Source organism: Macrobrachium rosenbergii, chromosome 37 (assembly GCF_040412425.1).
Source record: "Macrobrachium rosenbergii isolate ZJJX-2024 chromosome 37, ASM4041242v1, whole genome shotgun sequence".
Classification (NCBI taxonomy): domain Eukaryota; kingdom Metazoa; phylum Arthropoda; class Malacostraca; order Decapoda; family Palaemonidae; genus Macrobrachium; species Macrobrachium rosenbergii.
In genome coordinates, this window is record NC_089777.1 from 5,233,015 (window position 1) to 5,253,267 (window position 20,253).

Consider the following 20,253-nt stretch of genomic DNA (forward strand, 5'->3'; position numbering starts at 1 on the left):
ATTGTAGGCCACTCCCTTTAAGTAGATAATTTCTGATTTTCGAGGCAAAAGTGAATCTGTCTGGCTGTCCTTTACAGGCAAAACCCCCCTGCGGGCATCAGCTGAACATGACTCAACTCCCTATGTGCTGGACGTGCCCCCTGCCCCATAGGAGGAGATAAAAGCGACAAACAGACCAAGGCTTGCTTGCAGACGCACGCTAGACGACCGGGTGAAAAGGCGACACCACAAACCACCACCATGCCCTGGCCCAACGACGCCCTTAGTTCCTAACCACGTGGCCTTTCAAAGTCTACTTTTCTTCCGTGCACTACAACCACCACCCACTTGTTCCCTTCGATGCTGGCCTGACTGATGACCCTCTCCATTTGCTTGGCGTTTCGTGAAGTTCCCATTGTCTTGCCCTTTACGTCGAAGCCCCTGCATCCTACCACATGGAAGATCGCCCTCGCACTTGAAAACCGCAAGTCATCCACGGACCGTCTTCTGCGCTGCAACCAAATCTGCCTTACGGTAAAGTGCTCTGTAAAGACATCCATTCAGTCACGCTTTTCCTCGTAACATTTACTTAATTGGAGTGCCAGTAATCACCGAATCTCTTGTCAAATGTCCGTGCTCCTCGTGTGTCGGCAGTGCTAAGCCATTATTAATTCATCGAAGCCCCTTGGCACCCTCAGTGCAGCTTCGAATTCATTATTTTTTTGTCTGTTTTCATTGCTGGCGTATAATATGCATATCTCTCATTTCAGAGGGACCCTATATCGTGGAATCTTCTCGGACTGTGTCTGGAATCCCCCCAGTTTCATTCATCCCATAGGAATCCCCTTCAGGATCAATAATTTACTTGCATTCCTCTTTCCCATACTAATGTTATTTATGTAAATACACTCCTTTAAGTTTGCCCACGTGTTTACGTAATATTTTCCTTCAGTAGTAAGAGCCTTACGCTCATATGAAATTCCCCCTTTTTTTCCTCTTGTTTTATGTTTTCCCTGGACCCACGAAGTCGGAATCACAAGGCTAAATTATCTGAAATTGTTGCTACGTCTCACAGAGAATATTTCAAACTAGATTGCCAGGTGAAAACATAAAGATATATATATATATATATATATATATATATATATATATATATATATATATATATATATATATATATATATATATATATATATGTGTGTGTGTGTGTGTGTGTGTGTGTGTGTGTGTGTGCATCCGCATGATTACACACTTTTCCCTGTTTAGCAAGTCCGTATCATTTAGGACTGATTTTAAAGGTGATAATAATCATCATGAACAATATTTAGAGCACAAATAGTACTAATACTAACTCTAACAGCAGAGACCTTACCTCATTGCAGTAGACGGCCGGGTAATACGTATTGTCAACGTCGCAGTACCACAGTCTGCACTCACTCTTGTCCACCTGGTCCTCCCAATTACAGATCTGCAAAATCTCGTCGTACAGGGTTCCCGGAGCACACAGTTCCAACAAGGTGGACTTGCTGGCACACTTCCAGTACTGTTGGGTATGATAGCATCACTCTAGATCAGTTGGCAGTTCAGTGTTTACGTTAGAAGGATGCGGACTTGATGAGAAATGAGTTGAAAGAATTTATAATGATGTTCTTGGTTCAATTTGTCATCTCGAAGACTTATCAGTAATGCGACAGGGTAAAAACAGACGTCCTCTTAAGGACAAAAGATTGCTTGTGCTCATTTAAAGCAAATGATAACTATTCCTGACTTAATAAACATAATAGAATAGAATATAGAATTTAGGCCAAAGGCCAAGCGATGCGACCTGTGAGGTCATTCAGCGCTGAAAGGGAAATTGAGAGTAGAAAGGTTTGAAAGTTGAAACAGGAGTAAAAGCTTCACAATTGCACAATGAATCAATTGTCAGGAGAGGGTGGATAGCAAGACGGAAGAAAGAGAATATGAATGGAGGTACAGTAAAAGGAATGGAAGGGGTTGCAGCTACGGGCCGAAGGGAAGGCTCACAGTAAACGTTACTAATAGGTTTTTGCAGCGTCTTTTCGGCCCTTAGCTGCACCCACTTTTTATCTCCTTTTACTTTACCTCCGTTCCCACTTCCTTTTTCAGTCTTTTTGTCCAACCTCTCTATGAATTGTGGGGCTTTCTCCCAGCGCCACCTTTAACTCCTTGTACTTCATCTCCCTTATTTTCTGGATCTCTTCTTCTCGCTGTCCAACCGCTCCAACTCCTCTTTCCACTGTATTTAGCGCTGAATGGCCTCAAGTGCCCCAGCGCTTGGCTTGACAGCATAAACATACTATAATATCAATCAATCAATCATTCAATCAATCCATCATGTCAATCAATCAATCATTCAGTCAATCAATCAATCAATCAATCAATTGTGTCAATCAATCAATCATTCAGTTAATCAATCAATCTTATTTCAATCAATCAGTCAGTCAATCAATCATGTGCTCATTGCTTGGCTGGAGAGCACAAATGTACCATAATATCTATCAAACAATCAGTCATTGAATCAATCATTGAATCAATCAATCAATCATTCAATCGGTCAGTCAATCATTCAATCAATCATTCAATCATTCAATCAATCAGTCAGTCAATCATTTAATCAATTAATCAATCATTCAATCAGTCAGTCAATCAATCGATAATTCAATCTGTCAGTCAGTCATTCAATCAATCAGTCAATCAATCATTCTTATCAGTCAGTCAATCATTTAATCAATTAATCAATCACTCAGTCAGTCAGTCAATCAATCAATCAGTCTCTCAATCGTGTGAAGGCAGAGACTCACCTTGTTGCAGTCCGGGTGGGGGAAGGTGGCGCCGTCGGCCTCAATCGTGCAGTCAGGTTTCCCTCGCTTGCTCGGGGTCGTGGTTAATAAGGGCGTCACTGTACTGGTAGTTGTTGTAGTTGTGGTAGTCGGTGTTGTAGTGGTGGTGGTGGGAGTTGTTGTAGTTGTGGTGGTAGTAGGTGTTGTAGTTGTGGTTGTTGTAGTTGTGGTAGGTGTTGTAGTGGTCGTTGTGGTGGGGGTGGTAGTTGTAGTAGTAGTAGTGGGTGTTGTTGTGGTTGTTGTAGTGGGGGTAGTTGTTGTGGTGGTGGTGGTAGTGGTAGTAGTAGTGGTGGTGCTGGGGGGAACGGGAGTGATGGCGTCACAGTTCTGAAAAGAGCAATCACACCAGATTCTTGAATGTTTCGTAGAATCTCGTAGAAGAGACACAGCATAGAAATTAGGCCGAAGGCCAAGCGCCGGGACGTATAAGGTCATTCAGCGCTGAAACGGATATTGACAATAAAAAGGTTTGAAAGGTGTAACAGAAAGGAAACCTTTTGCAGTTGCACTAGGAATCAATCGTTAGGAGAGGATGGACAGTAAGATGGAAGAAAGGGAATATGAACGGAGGTACAGTACAAGAAAAGAAAGAGGTCGCAGCTAGGGGCCAAAGGAAGGGACGCTACAGAGACCCTTAAGTAATGCCTACAGTGCACCGCATGAGGTGCACTGACGGCGCTACCCCCCCCTACGGAAAAGAGTCACGTAGACATTGAATGATTCACCTCCCAACTGCTTTTCATTCATCTCTTGCGATTCTAATTACCAGATGATTTTTCTTCTTCGTTATATGTGATTCCATAAGACTCTGAGCAAACTTTCAATGACTATTATTATTATTATTATTATTATTATTATTATTATTATTATTATTATTCAGAAGACGAACCCTACTCATATGGAACAAGCCCACCACAGGGGTCATCGACTTGAAATTCAAGCTTCCAAAGAATATGGTAAGAGAGGGTAAAGGGAAATACAGAAAGAATAACCATGAAATGTCAAATAAAGTGAAATTCTACTTACAACCATGTCGCCTCCCGCTGGCTCTGCAAAGGCCCTCTTCAGGGAATTGATGAGAGGGAAGGGCTCTGCGGAACACTCAGGATAGAAGTCGTCCGTGTCTATTTGCCAGACCATCATGCCCGCTAGACCCATGTTCTTGGCATACCTGGCCTGGCAAAGGAAGTGACAAACTTGAATGGCAATGGGGTAGCTTCTAATGACCCAATTTGAATGTGTTTGGAAAGCATATAAAAAATTACAGAGGCTCTTCTCTTCCTAGTCTGTTTCAGCATGATCGAAGACAGCTTTCATTCATTTTCCAGTACAGCTTTGTTACGTAACAATCTCACAGTCAGAACTGATTGTCTTAACCTGAACCAACGCTCTTTTGAGCAATACGAGAGAGAGAGAGAGAGAGAGAGAGAGAGAGAGAGAGAGAGAGAGAGAGAGAGAGAGAGAGAGAGAGAGGTGATAATTAAATAAATAAGGAAATAAAAAATAAGAGAGAGAGAGAGAGAGAGAGAGAGAGAGAGAGAGAGAGAGAGAGAGAGAGAGAGAGAGATAATAAATAAATAAATGGGGAAATAGAAAACAAGAGAAAGAGAGAGAAGTAATAATTAAATAAATAAATGGGGAAACAGAAAACAAGAGAGAGAGAGAGAGAGAGAGAGAGAGAGAGAGAGAGAGAGAGAGAGAGAGAGAGAGAGAGAGAGAGGTGATAATTAAATAAATAAATGAGGAAATAAATAGAAAACAAGAGAGAGAGAGAGAGCGGGGGGTGGTGATAATTACATAAATAAATGAGGAAAAAGAAATAAGAGAGAGAGAGAGAGAGAGAGAGAGAGAGAGAGAGAGAGAGAGAGAGAGAGAGAGAGAGAGAGAGTCCTCACCTTGAGAGAGATTGAATCGACGTCGTCATAGCTGCACCAGATGTAGTCACTCATGCAGTAGAAGTAGGGTTCTCGCAGTGCGGGGTCATGGACCACAGTGCACGACCTGTCGTGGTTCAACCTCCTGCAAATCTGTTGCATGCAAAGAAAAATAGTAAATAAAAGGTTTGTATTACACCTTTTCTTCTTTATCAGTGCACAACAAGATTTTCCTATCAAAGTATTTTACAGATACTTATCAAATTTAAGGTGAAAACGTATTAAATTTATAGAGAATGCTTATGTAAATCACAAAAAGACTTAGATTAAAGAATTCCCCTCAAGAGTGACTTAAACTCTGCAGAACAACCATTCACATGATCCTACTGAGAAAAACGGAATTTTATATATATATATATATATATATATATATATATATATATATATATATATATATATATATATATATATTTACATTTATATACTATATATATATATATATATATATATATATATATATATATATATATATTATATATATATATATATATATATATATATATATATATATATTTATATACTATATATATACATATATACATATATACATACATTACACACACACACACACACACATATATATATTACTTAGGTCCACGAAACAGCTACGAAAATATCGGAAAGGTAGAGAAAGTAAATAGGGCTTTTCCAAAGCCTGTGACAGGAAGCAGGAAGAGACTCACTTCGTTGTAACCTAACGTCCCTGGGAGCCTTATGTAAGGGCCCGCTGGCCCAGGTTGTGAAGCCTTGGCCCAGACGCCGTGTTCGTTGAAGTCGTCCAGAATATAACATCTCCCGTAGGTTGCTGTCCCCAGGACGAACTTCTCTTTGGGAACTCCCAGTTCCAGGTAGTACTCCACCGTGAATTTCTGTCAAGAGAGTGGAATGCCGGAAGTTATTATGATAAGAGTCATTTCGGAGGGGGAGCGGGGGTGGTATCTGTACGAGAATTTTGGGGGCGAGTGTAACTGCAAAACGATGGGAACAGACGTAAACAAACCCAACTTTTCCTAGGATGCCATGTCCTGACCTATCCAGACCTTACATTCCTAACCTCATATCAACGAGGTTAGGAATGTAACTCTCTCTCTCTCTCTCTGCCGTTTTGTCAATAAGTGCGGTAGTCTCGTCACATTTCACCATATGATTTTCTTTTCAATGATAATGTTTGATTCTACAGAATTCTCTCTCTCTCTCTCTCTCTCTCTGCCGTTTTGTCAATAAGTGCGGTAGTCTCGTCACATTTCACCATATGATTTTCTTTTCAATGATAATGTTTGATTCTACAGAATTCTCTCTCTCTCTCTCTCTCTCTGCCGTTTTGTCAATAAGTGCGGTAGTCTCGTCACATTTCACCATATGATTTTCTTTTCAATGATAATGTTTGATTCTACAGAATTCTCTCTCTCTCTCTCTGCCGTTTTGTCAATAAGTGCGGTAGTCTCGTCACATTTCACCATATGATTTTCTTTTCAATGATAATGTTTGATTCTACAGAATTCTCTCTCTCTCTCTCTCTCTCTCTGCCGTTTTGTCAATAAGTGCGGTAGTCTCGTTTTCACCATATGATTTTCTTTTCAATGATAATGTTTGATTCTACAGAATTCTCTCTCTCTCTGCCGTTTTGTCAATAAGTGCAGTAGTCTCGTCACATTTCACCATATGATTTTCTTTTCAATGATAATGTTTGATTCTACAGAATTTTCTCTCTCTCTCTCTCTCTGCCGTTTTGTCAATAAGTGCAAGTCTCGTCACATTTCACCATATGATTTTCTTTTCAATGATAATGTTAGATTCTACAGAATTCTCTCTCTCTCTCTGTATCACAAAGTGTTTGGGCGTTTCTTGTTTAATTTTTTTAATTGCATTGCAGAGGTATCGTTTCGTCTCTGCAAATATTCAGAGAAGAAACTGGACGTTTCTTTTCTGAAACCTGAAACTAGCAGGATACGAAAACAAAAAGAAGTGTTTCCGGTTTCCTCTAAAGGAACTATGTACGAATTACGTCGCTGCACTACAAGTGTCTTTTTCTAGAAGGGAAATGAAGAACACTTTCTCAAAGTTCGTTTATATCAATCTTTTAAATGTCTGTGAAACTGATTGGTCATTAAAACTAAAGTAACATATTCTGAGAGTATTTTGCAAGTACTCTGCAATAGAATTTGTTTTCCTTTATGAAATGAAGAAGGTTATTAAAAGATCATTTTTATTTCTGAGAAGGGAGAGCTACCGTGGAGAGCGACAGAAATGTAGATACGATACAGTATTATTATTATTATTATTATTATTATTATTATTATTATTATTATTATTATTCAGAAGGCGAACCCTGTTCATATGGAACTAGACCACAGGGGCTATTGACTTAAAATTCACGCTCCCAAAGAATATGGTGTTCTTTAGGAAGGAGTAGGAGGAAGTAAAGGGAAATACAGAAAGAAGAGTTCTCGCTTATTAAGAAAGAAAAAATAGATTAATAGAATAATAAATAGATAAAAATGTATTAAAATGCAAGGAGAATAGTATCAGGGTCGTAATGCATTGCTTCTCCGCCTGAACTTTAGAAGTTCCAATTGTGTGACATCTTCAGTAGGGAGACTGTCCCACAGTCCAACAGTATGAGGAATAAAGAACCTCTGGAACTGAGAAGTTGAACAGCGAGAAACATTTACTGCACACTGGTGCTGCTGTTCAGCAAATCTGGTTGTTCTCGACGGGAAAAGGGGATATGTAGCTATGTATCTAGACTCACAACATAGAAATAGAGGATCTATGTACAGTATACAGGAACTCTGTATTGTATCTATGCATCAATGCTCACAACATTAAGTAGAGGAACTCTGTACAGTAACTATGTATCTACACTCACAAAATTGAAGCAGAGAAACTCAGTACAATATACAGGAACTCTGTCACTGTATCTGTGTACCAGTACTCACAACACTGAAGTAGAGGAACTCCGTACGGTATACAGGAACGACTTCACTGTATCTATGTACTGTATGTATACTCACAACATTGAAATACAGGAACTCGTCATAGTCCAGGTAGTGTCCACAGAGGGGCGAGTTATGGTGGGTGAAGGTTTCCCAGGCTCCGTGGTAATCGTAGGCCATGATGTGAAACAGATCGAAGACGTCCACAAGGGACGAGACGTAGTAGGCGTTATCGATCGTCTCCTTGCCGGCTGCGAAGGCGCCCGATATCAGGAGTCTTGGGACGTTCGAGTCGAAGGCAGTTCGCATTTCCCTCATCAGAATTACGAAGTTCTCCTGCGGATAAAGGATGAATGAATGAATGAATGAATGAATGAATTATTATTGTTGTTCAGAAGATGAGCCCTAATACAGAACACACAAGCCCACAGGGGCCACTGACTTGAAATTCAATTATAAGAGCCTACCTTAGGGGCCACCGACTTGAAATATAATAATAATAATAATAATAATAATAATAATAATAATAATAATAATAGGTTCTATTGAATATTATTGCTGCTTCAGCTGCATTTATTTTGTAGAAGACTTTTTCTATTTTCCTTATTGCGGACTTCTCTTCAGTGGAGGTGCGTGCTAACAGCTCGCCTATATTTGTCATTTCATGGGGAAAAGTCAAAATCTGGATTCTGGTTCTTTATATATTCTATACAGTTGGTTCTATACAATTGTTGCCGCGACGCGTTTCGACAGACTCTTCTGTCATTCTCCAGCGGGAGCTAGTAGAGGACTGGCAGATTGCATAGGTCCTTCTGAATTTATACACGGGCTTCAGCGGGGTCATGGATGGCGAATTCTGATTGGTTGCAGTCAGCGAACTTCAAGTCAAATTTCTGCGGCGAAGCTCGATCCTGACAGATCTTCGCAACCTGGGAATGTCATTCATTCCAGCGTTCCCATTGGCCTGCCGTTGCGTGATGTCATGCCGGCTGACATCATCGGTAGTTTGGCTGCTATTGGGCTGCGGATGAATGATGTCATTATCTATTCTTTCTGTCGTAGTCGGGGATTGTCTCGAAGGGCGCCTCGCTCATCAGGGCATCTCCATTCTCAGGGTTGTCGTTTTCAGGTATTCGTTGGATTTGGCGGGTGTTCTGCATTATTCTTCTTAAATTCGTGGGTAGGAGCGATGCCTCCTGCGTCGTATTCATTGTTGGTTTTGTCTCGGCAATGAGGAGCGCCTCCAGCAGGCGCAGACGTCGAGGTCGGCGGCTGTCCCGATTATACTTATATTTTGTATAATACTGTCGCGGGAGATGGAAATATTGTGAGTAGCACGGGCGTGGTTCATGATGGCACCCTCCTGGGCGTGGCAGGAGATCCTTTTAGACAGACGCATCGTGGTCATTCCAATATAAGCGCCAGGGCATCCTCGGACAGGACATACAAATTGGTAGACCACGTTCTTCTGCTTGAGGGTTCTCTTGCTGGCGGAGAGGGTTATTTTTCATCACCAGATCACGGGTGCGGCGGTTCTTATAATAAATTATAAGATTTATTCTCTTACTGTCTTCGGTCGGGGGTGACGTTTTCCATGACGATTTTCTTCATGGAGTTCTCGTCCTCACGGTACGGGGATGCATCCGGGCCTTATAATAGATCTTTATGTCATCTTGACCACAGGTTGTGTGTTCTCACCGTTGTACCATTTTTCCAGGCCAGTTCGAATTTCTTTGTTGATGAGTTTGTTGGTGAAACCATTGTTCACCAACATTTGTGCAGCACGTTCGAATTCCTTGTTGGTGTCCTGCCAGGTGGAGCAGTGGGAGAGGGCCCTTTTAATGAAGGCCCTGACTGTCGTGTTCTTAAACCTAGCAGGGCACTCGCTATCCCCATTCAAGCAAAGTCCCAAATTGGTGGATTTTGTGTAGACTGATGTCTTCAAGTTCCGTTCCGTCTTTGTGACCATAACGTCGAGGAAGGGGGCCGGTCGTCTGTGCTGAACTCGACAGTGTAGTTCAACACACTACATTGTTGGAAGGTCAGACGAAGGGCTTCAACCTCCTCCTCGTTGTCTGCTTGAACGAAGACGTCGTCGATATATCGGGCATATTTCTTCGGCCGCTGGATTCTCTCGAAGACACGTTCTTCTACAGTGCCCATGTAAAAATTTGCAAAGAGGACGCCCAATGGAGAGCCCATCGCAACGCCATCCTTCTGTCTATACATGTGCCCTCTGTGCGTAGTGAAAGGCGCCATCTTCGTGCAGATCTCCAGCAGAGCCTTCAGGGAACCTTCTGGGATGTTCAGGGGGGTCATTGTCGGCTCTCTATAGACTTTGTTTAGGATAATATGGATGGTTTCATCCACAGGCACGTTGGTGAATAGACTCTCTACTTCCAGAGAAGCGATGGTCCCTGCGCCCGGGGAGTCTCGGATCACTTCGAAGAATTCCACAGAGGACTTCAGGCTATAACTGCTCGGGACGTAGGGGTCAAGATATGATTTAGTCGTTTGGCGAGGGCGTAGGTCGGGGCAGGTGTTTGGCTGATGATCGGGCGGAGGGGATTGCCAGCCTTGTGTGTATAGCCTGAAGTCCTCTGTGGAATTCCTCGAAGTGATCCGAGACTCCCCGGGCTCAGGGACCATCGCTTCTCTGGAAGTAGAGAGTCTATTCACCAACGTGCCTGTGGATGAAACCATCCATATTATCCTAAACAAAGTCTATAGAGAGCCGACAATGACCCCCCTGAACATCCCAGAAGGTTCCTGAAGGCTCTGCTGAAGATCTGCACGAAGATGGCGCCTTTCACTACGCACAGAGGGCACATGTATAGACAGAAGGATGGCGTTGCGATGGGCTCTCCATTGGGCGTCCTCTTTGCAAATTTTTACATGGGCACTGTAGAAGAACGTGTCTTCGAGAGAATCCAGCGGCCGAAGAAATATGCCCGATATATCGACGACGTCTTCGTTCAAGCAGACAACGAGGAGGAGGTTGAAGCCCTTCGTCTGACCTTCCAACAATGTAGTGTGTTGAACTACACTGTCGAGTTCAGCACAGACGACCGGCTCCCCTTCCTCGACGTTATGGTCACAAAGACGGAACGGAACTTGAAGACATCAGTCTACACAAAAAATCCACCAATTTGGGACTTTGCTTGAATGGGGATAGCGAGTGCCCTGCTAGGTTTAAGAACACGACAGTCAGGGCCTTCATTAAAAGGGCCCTCTCCCACTGCTCCACCTGGCAGGACACCATCAAGGAATTCGAACGTGCTGCACAAATGTTGGTGAACAATGGTTTCACCAACAAACTCATCAACAAAGAAATTCGAACTGGCCTGGAAAAATGGTACAACGGTGAGAACACACAACCTGCCCCCCAAGATGACATAAAGATCTATTATAAGGCCCGGATGCATCCCCAGTACCGTGAGGACGAGAACTCCATGAAGAAAATCGTCATGGAAAACGTCACCCCGACCGAAGACAGTAAGAGAATAAATCTTATAATTTATTATAAGAACCGCCGCATCCGTGATCTGGTGATGAAAAATAACCCCTCTCCGCCAGCAAGAGAACCCCTCAAGCAGAAGAACGTGGTCTACCAATTTGTATGTCCTGTCCGAGGATGCCTCGGCGCTTATATTGGAATGACCACGATGCGTCTGTCTAAAAGGATCTCCTGCCACGCCCAGGAGGGTGCCATCATGAACCACGCCCGTGCTACTCACAATATTTCCATCTCCCGCGACAGTATTATACAAAATATAAGTATAATCGGGACAGCCGCCGACCCTCGACGTCTGCGCCTGCTAGAGGCGCTCCTCATTGCCGAGACAAAACCAACAATGAATACGACGCAGGAGGCATCGCTCCTACCCACGAATTTAAGAAGAATAATGCAGAACACCCGCCAAATCCAACGAATACCTGAAAACGACAACCCTGAGAATGGAGATGCCCTGATGAGCGAGGCGCCCTTCGAGACAATCCCCGACTACGACAGAAAGAATAGATAATGACATCATTCATCCGCAGCCCAATAGCAGCCAAACTACCGATGATGTCAGCCGGCATGACATCACGCAACGGCAGGCCAATGGGAACGCTGGAATGAATGACATTCCCAGGTTGCGAAGATCTGTCAGGATCGAGCTTCGCCGCAGAAATTTGACTTGAAGTTCGCTGACTGCAACCAATCAGAATTCGCCATCCATGACCCCCCCGCTGAAGCCCGTGTATAAATTCAGAAGGACCTATGCAATCTGCCAGTCCTCTACTAGCTCCCGCTGGAGAATGACAGAAGAGTCTGTCGAAACGCGTCGCGGCAACAATTGTATAGAACCAACTGTATAGAATATATAAAGAACCAGAATCCAGATTTTGACTTTTCCCCATGAAATGACAAATATAGGCGAGCTGTTAGCACGCACCTCCACTGAAGAGAAGTCCGCAATAAGGAAAATAGAAAAAGTCTTCTACAAAATAAATGCAGCTGAAGCAGCAATAATATTCAATAGAACCTGTTTAAAAGAGGGTCTGCTGCCAAATTATAATAATAATATAATAATAATAATATTATTATTATTATTATTATTATTATTATTATTATTATTATTATTATTATTATTATTCAGAAGATGAACCCCATTCACATGGAAGAAGCCCACCACAGGGACCATTAAGATGAACCCTATACATATGGAAGAAGCCCACCACAGGGGCCATTGACTGGAAACTCAAGCTTCCAAAGAATATGATGATGTTCATTTGAAAGAAATTATTATTTTTATTATCCTATTATTATTTTTTAATTCTTATTAATTTATTTATTTATTTATTTATTTATTTATTTATTTGTCTATCACAGTCATCCTATTCGACTGCGTGGTTTTTATAGTGTGGGGTTCCGGGTTGCATCCTGCCCCGTTACGAGTCCATCACTTTTCTCACTATGTGCACTGTTTCTAGCAACACACTCTTCTGCATAGCCCTAGAGACACTTCAGCATCTAGTTTTTCCAGATTCCATTTCAGGGATCTTGGGATCATGCCTATTGTTCCTATGATTATGGGTAGAATTTCCACTGGCATGTCTCATATCCTTCTTATTTCGATTCTCAGGTCTTGAGACTTATCAATTTTTCCCCTTTCTTTCTCATCTACTCTGGTATCCCATGGTATTGCCACATCAATGAGTGATACTTTCCTCTCGATTTTGTCAATCAACGTCATGTCTGATCTGATACCATAGTCCCAGAGGATCTTTACCTGATCGTTTTCTACCACCTCCTCAGGTTGGTGTTCGTACCACTTATTACTACAAGCTAGCTGGTGTTTCTTGCACAGGCTCCAGTTGAGGGCTTTTGCTACTGAATCAGGCCTCTTTTTGTAGTGGTTCTGTGCAAGCTCTGGACATTGCTTGCTATGTGGTTTATGGTCTTGTCTTTCATATTGCGCTTCCTGCATATGGGTGAGATGTTATTTCCATCTGTTATTCTTTGAGCATATCTGGTTCTCAGGGCCTGATCTTGTGCCGCTGTTAGCATTCCTTCTGTTTCCTTCTTGAGTTCTCCCCTCTGTAGCCATAGCCATGTTTCATCGCTGGCCGGTTCTTTAGTCTGTCTCATGTACTGTTCGTGCATTGGTTTGTTGTGCCGTTCCTCTGTTCTGTTTTTCATTTTCCTGTCTCTGTATATTTCTGGGTCTTCGTCTACTTTTATCAGTCCTTCTTCCCACGCACTCCTTAGCCACCCGTCTTCACTGGTTTTCAGATATTGCCCCATTGCTCTGCTCTTGATGTTGACGCAGTCCTCTATGCTTAGTAGCCTTCTCCCTCCTTCCTTTTGTGTTATGTATAGTCTGTCTGTATTTGCTCTTGGGTGTAGTGCTTTGTGTATTGCCATGTGTTTCCTAGTTTTCTGGTCAATGCTGCGGAGTTCAGTCTTCGTCAACTCCACTACTCCTGTGCTGTATCTGATTACTGGTACTACCCATGTGTTATGGTTTTCGTCAAGTTTCCAGCGTTGAGTTTTGACTTGCATATCGCCTTAAGTCTCTGCATATATTCTTTCCTGGCTGTGTCCTTCATCGCTTGGTGTTTTATATCCTCTCCTATTATTCCCAGGTATTTGTATCCTGTCTCATCTATGTGTTTGATGCTGTTCCCATCTGGTAGCTTTATCCCTTCAGTCCTTGTCACTTTGCCATTTTATATGTTGACCAAGGTGCATTTTTCTATTCCAAACTCCATCCTGATGTCCCCAGATACAATCCTTACAGTCTGGATTAGGGTATCTATTTCCTTGATGCTCTTGCCGTACAGCTTGATGTCGTCCATGAACATCAGATGGTTAATTCTGTTGCCTCCTTTCTTGAGTTGGTACCCAGCATCCATCTTCTGCAGTACTTTTGTCACGGGAATCATGGCTACTACGAAGAGTAGCGGGGACAGTGAGTCGCCTTGAAAGATCCCTTCCTGATGTTTACCTCTGCTAGTCTTATTCAAGAGCTTGTAAATACTGTTTCAAGAGCTTGTAAGTACTGTATTCCAGTTGCACATTGTATTTTTAAGAAAGCTGATGGTTTTTCCTCTGCCCCATATATTTTCAGGCATTCTATTAGCCACGTGTGTGGTATCATGTCGAAGGCTTTCTTGTAGTCAATCCGTGCCATGCTTAGGTTGGAGCTCCTTCACTTACTATTCTTCATTACCATTTTGTCTATCAGGAGCTAGTCTTTTGTGCCCCTACACTTCCTTCTGCAGCCTTTCTGTTGGTGGGGGATGGTGTTTGCATCTTCTAGGTAGTTGTATAGCCTTTTACTGATGATACCTGTTCGTAACTTCCACATTATTGGTAGGCAGGTGATAGGGCTGCAATTACTTGCTATATTTCCCTTGTTCCTGTCTTTCTGTACTAAGATTGTTCTCCCTGTGGTCATCCTTTTGGGCACATGGTGGTTTGTGATGCAATGCTGGAGTTGTTCTGCTATTCGTGGGTGTAGGGCCTTGAAGTTTTTGAGCCAGTATCCATGGAATCCATCGGGACCTGGGGCTTTCCAGTTGGGCATTTTCTTTAGTTGGTGTCTGACTGTGTCTGTCGTGATGTCGGTGAATCTTTGTTTTATTCTCCCCATTTCCTCTGCCTTGACTTCCTGGAGCCATGTTGCATCTTTGTTGTGTGATACTGGATTGCTCCATATGTTTTCCTCGCGTCTCTTACTTGGTTCGGCTTCAGGAATCTTCTGGTGGTTGTCTGTTGGGTTGGTTGTGATGGTGGTGTTGGGGTTTGCATCCCCATGAGTTCTAATACTAGTCTTGCTCCTGCATATGCCAGGTTATTTGTTTCTGTGATACTGGTGGTGTGTATTAAGCCCCATACACACTATGCATCACAATGTGCGCAGTGTTGAACGGATGTGTTGAAAAACCACTTTTTCAACACAAAGCTGCATCACCAACATGTTGATGGGGCAGACCGATTTCAAAAGCCTGCGCAGTGATGCATCAACAGTCGGAGGGATAGGACGTTCGGCTCAGCTCCAGGGCTGATGGCTTGATCACCACCACCGGCCAAACCCCTTGAATAGACAAGGACCAGCACTCTACGCTGTTGTATTTTCCAGATTTAAATTGAGTGTTTGGTGGCTGGGATGCTTGGGAACATATATATATATATATATATATATATATATATATATATATATATATATATATATATATATATATATATATATATATATATATATATATACATATATACACACACATACATACACACACACACACACACACACACACACACACATATATATATATATATATATATATATATATATATATATATATATATATATATATATATATATATAATCTGAAAAGCTTATAGATCACAAGTATTTTATGAATTACAGTACACAGTAGATGTTTGAATAATAAGTGTGGTTAAAGGCATTTTGAAGAACCTTGACAAGGTAGGGCAAAAGGAATATTTGCCCTTCCCTTAATCCATTAATTGCACTCTGTATATCCCTTTCACCTTTGTCTTCCAAACATGTGGTGCTTTAAGCCTCGTACACACTATGCATCATGTATCATCCACATGATGCAATAGTGGTGTTGAATAAAATTACTAGCGGCCAAACCGTACTGCAACACTGCTCACTTGTTCTCCGGCCAGATTTAACAGTAAAACGTCACATGTTCGAGAAGAGAAAGTTGAAAGGGATATACAGAGTGCGATCAATGGATTAAGGGAGGGGCAAATATTCCTTTTTCCCTTCCTTGTAAGGTTCTTCAAAATGCTTTTAGCCAAACTAATTATTCAAACATCTACTGTGTAATGTAATTCATAAAATACTTGTGACCTACAAGCTTGTCAAATATATATATATATATATATATATATATATATATATATATATATATATATATATATATATATATATATATATATATATATATATATCTTCAAGCATCCCAGCCACCAAACACTCAGTTTAAAGCTGGAAAATACAACAGTGTAGAGTGTTGGTCCTTGTCCATTCAAGGGGTTTGGCCGGTGGTGGTGATCGGGCCATCGGCGCTGGAGCTGAGCGGAACGTCCTATCTCTCCAACTGCTGATGCATCACTGCGCAGGCTTTTGAAATCGGTCTGCCCCATCAACATGTTGGTGGTGCGGCTTCGTGTTGAAAAAGTGGTTTTTCAACACATCTGTTCAACACTGCGTGCGTCATGATGCATAGTGTGTACAGGGTTTTACTCTCATTATTTCATTAACTTCACTTGTTTTCTCCCTTAGTTTCTTTGTGGTGTAGGCTTTCATGGAGTGATCTTTGTTCTTTCTGTGTCTGGCTTCATCCATTGTCTGATCTTTTCCACCATTCCGACCTCTCTGTTACATCTCCGGTGTTTCCTCGTGTGCCGTTGCTTGGTAGCTCAACATTCCTGTCGTCTTCTGTGGCATCGTCCCTTAGCTCGTCTTCTTGTCCTTCGTTGCTGGGCGTTATTTCTCTTTCCATTTCCTCTCTTTCTGTTGTGGAGAGCCAGTTCTTTTTCTTTATGTTCCTTACTTGGTCTGCCAGCCTCTGTTCTGTTTGAGGGGTGTTATTTCTCTCATTCCAGATGTTGACCAATCTTCTTCTGTATCCTCTTTCTGTCGGGTTGCTTCTGATATAGCATCTCCATATTTCCTTATTTCTTCTCTTGTCCACTTCTTCTTCTGGTTTGCCTCTGTAGCTCCAGTCTCTGGTTGCTGGTTGCTGTCGTTGTGGTGGTCAGTTGCTGGATGACGACCTCCAAGTACCTGACCGTCCTCCCCGTCAATTGGGCTGTATACCTGGCTGCCGAACAAAGCTCCTCTGTTGCCAGAGGTTCCATTTGCGTCGTTGTCGTTTAATCATTCATTTCTTTCCATCATTGCTGAGTTTTGCTATTTAATCCAAAGTTGGACCCTACCCCATCGGGAATAGGTACTCATTTACAGCTGAGTAGACTGAGGAAATTGTGGTAAAGATCCTTTCCCAAGAAAGCAGCCCCGAGGAGAGCAGTCGCCCATCTAACGACTGACCAGCCCCAATGTTGTTTAACCAGTCCATCGATGACCTAAACCACTCTGCCACAGCGCCCAATCTTCTGTGTTGTTGTTATTATTATTATTATTATTATTATTATTATTATTATTATTATTATTATTATTATTCAAAAGATGAACCTTATTCATATGGAAGAAGCCCACCACAGGGACCGTTGACTTGAAATTCAAGCTTCCAAAGAATATGATGGTGTTCATTTGAAAGAAGTAACTCTGTATTAACTCAGCTAAGCAAAGCATCGAAGTCTAAATATCCATTAAAGTCCAGTCTTTGGCTTTCACCAACTTATTGGGAGTAGTAACATAGAATTTAGGTCAAAGGGCCAAGCGCTGGGACCTATGAGGTGACCCATCCCTAAAATGGAAATTGACAGCAATAAGGTTTGGAAGGTGTAACAGGAGGAAAACCTCGCAGTTGCGCCATGAATCAATTGTTAGGAGAGGTTGAGGAAAGTAAGAATGAGAAAGAGAATACGAACGGAGGTACAGAAAAAGGAATGAAAGGGATTGCAGCAAAGAACCTTATTAAGTAATGCCTACAATGCACAGCGTGAGGGTCACTGATGGCACCACCCACCTCCCTACGGGGTTCGCTAACTCATTGTTTATTTATTGATTTACCTTGTCCTCTGGCACGCCTCCTCTCGCGGCAGGATATTCCCAGTCGAAGTCCAATCCGTCGAAACCGTATTTGTTGATTAAGCTGAGGGCGCTGTTGAGGAATTTCGTCCTCTTCCAGGAATCTGCTGCCATCTGTCGGTAAAATGTTGAAATGTTGAAGCCTTGAGTCTTGTCTTTGCTCATGACTTGGCCCTGGCTGTTATACATAAGCTATTATTATTATTATTATTATTATTATTATTATTATTATTATTATTATTATTATTATTATTATTATTATTATTATTATTATTGTTCAGATGATGAACCCTATTCATATGGAACAAGCCCACCATAGGGGCCGTTGACTTGAAAATCGAGCTTCCAAAGAATATTATGGTGTTCATTAGGAAGAAGTCAGAGGAGGTAATTATAAAGAAAAACTAAATTAACAAATTAATAAATAGATAAAAATGTATTAATTTCCAAGGAGAATAATCATAGGGTAGTCTACCAGAAGCTCTGTGAAGGTGTAATCATTCCGAGTTGCTGTCTTATTTTTTTTTTTACTGTAGATGTATTAAAACCTATATCATTATTGTCTGGGAATATTAATTGCTTTTTTATTACTGTAGACAGTGTAGGTCCATTAAAACTATATTATTATAGTCCGGAAATAGTGACTGTCTTTTTTTTTTTTTTACTGCGGAGGGTGTATTGAAACCTATTATAGTCTAGGAACAGTAAAGAAGAAAATGAATTTCCAAGTACAGTAAGAGTTTATGTCTTTAATCCGTTGCAGTTCTGATGACGTGTACATATTTACGATATAGTGAACCCACTCGTCTCAGTTATCCCTAATAATTTATCAATTTTTGACATTTTAAATTTTGTACAGTCTATTAGTTGGCGAGGCTATCAGTTATTGACAAATGGTGCAAAAGAAGTGTATTTCTTACGTTAAACAAAAAACTATGATATCAGTATTTCGGTGACCTTGTTGCTGGGCTGTTTACTTGGGAAAATTTCTCATGACTTTGGTCTGTGCATAATAAAAAACAAGTATTTATACATTTTTGCTTCTACACAATTGGGTATATTTAGGTGTATCTTATCATTGCCATCAACTCTTCATCTTATTGGTAATTATTTTTTTTATTGTCAATAATTTTTAGCCAAATGATGTTGCACCAGGAACTCTCCCGCACCAATATCTATCGAATGGCGTGGCCATACTGCAAACAAAAGAAAAATATCTATTAGATTAAAATAAAGAACAAAGATGATTCTAAAGTCTGACAGACGTCATACCCTTCACTCCTTCTCACACCAAGTCTGACAACCATCAAATCCTTCACTACTTCTCACTCAAGTCTGACAGCCAACAAATCCTTCACTCCTCCTCACTCCAAGTCTGACAACCAACAAATCCTTCACTTCTTCTCACTCAAGTCTGACAGCCAACAAATCCTTCACTTCTTCTCACTCAAGTCTGACAGCAGACAAATCCTTCCCACTCAAGTATGACAACCAAAATATCCTTCACCCTTCTCACTCAAGCCTGACAGCCAACAAATCCTTCTCACACATGTCTGACAACCAGCAAATCCTTCACTCTTCTCACTCAAGCCTGACAACCAACAAATCCTTCTCACTCAAGTCTGACAACCAGCAAATCCTTTACTCTTCTCACTCAAGTCTGACAGCGGACAAATCCTTCTCACCCACTTCTGACAACCAGTAAATCCTTTATTCTTCTCACTCAAGTCTGACAGCCGACAAATCGTTCTTACTTAAGTCTGATAACCAGCAAATCCTTCACTCTTCTCACTTAAGTCTGACAGCAGACAAATCCTTCTCACTCAAGTTTGACACCCAGAAAATCCTTCACTTTTCTCGGACAAATCCTTCTCACTCAAGTTTGACAACCAGAAAATCATTTACTCTTCTCACTCAAGCCTGACTGCCGAAAAATCCTTCTCACTAAAGTCTGATAGCTGACAAATCTTTTTCACTAAAGTCTGAAAGCTGACAAATCCTTCTCAGTTAAGTTTGACAGCTAACAAATCCTTCACACTCAAGTCTGACAGCCAACTAATCCTTCTCACTCAAGCCTGACAGCCGACAAATCATTCTCACTTAAATCTGACAGCTGACAAACCCTTCTCACTCAAGTCTGACAACCAGCAAATCCTACACTCTTCTCACTTAAGTATGACAGAAAACAAATCCTTCTCACTCAAGTCTGACAGCCGACAATTCCTTCTAATTCAAGTCTGACAGTGGACAAATCCTTCCCATTCAAGGCTGACAACCAGCAAATAATTCACTCTTCTCACTCAAG

At 41.6% G+C, this 20,253-nt stretch overlaps 1 protein-coding gene across 1 annotated transcript in view; it reads right to left on the reverse strand.

The window, feature by feature from the left end:
- Positions 1–20,253, reverse strand: part of LOC136825261 (chitinase-3-like protein 1) — a 28,831-nt gene that overhangs the window by 2,121 nt on the left and 6,457 nt on the right. The window contains exons 4-10 of the mRNA XM_067081317.1: positions 17,931–18,062; positions 7,789–8,046; positions 5,458–5,643; positions 4,736–4,867; positions 3,867–4,016; positions 2,802–3,167; positions 1,352–1,522 (exon numbers count right to left, since the gene is read on the reverse strand). Coding sequence (XP_066937418.1) covers positions 1,352–1,522; positions 2,802–3,167; positions 3,867–4,016; positions 4,736–4,867; positions 5,458–5,643; positions 7,789–8,046; positions 17,931–18,062 — 1,395 coding nt within the window. The remainder of the gene's footprint in view (positions 1–1,351; positions 1,523–2,801; positions 3,168–3,866; positions 4,017–4,735; positions 4,868–5,457; positions 5,644–7,788; positions 8,047–17,930; positions 18,063–20,253) is intronic.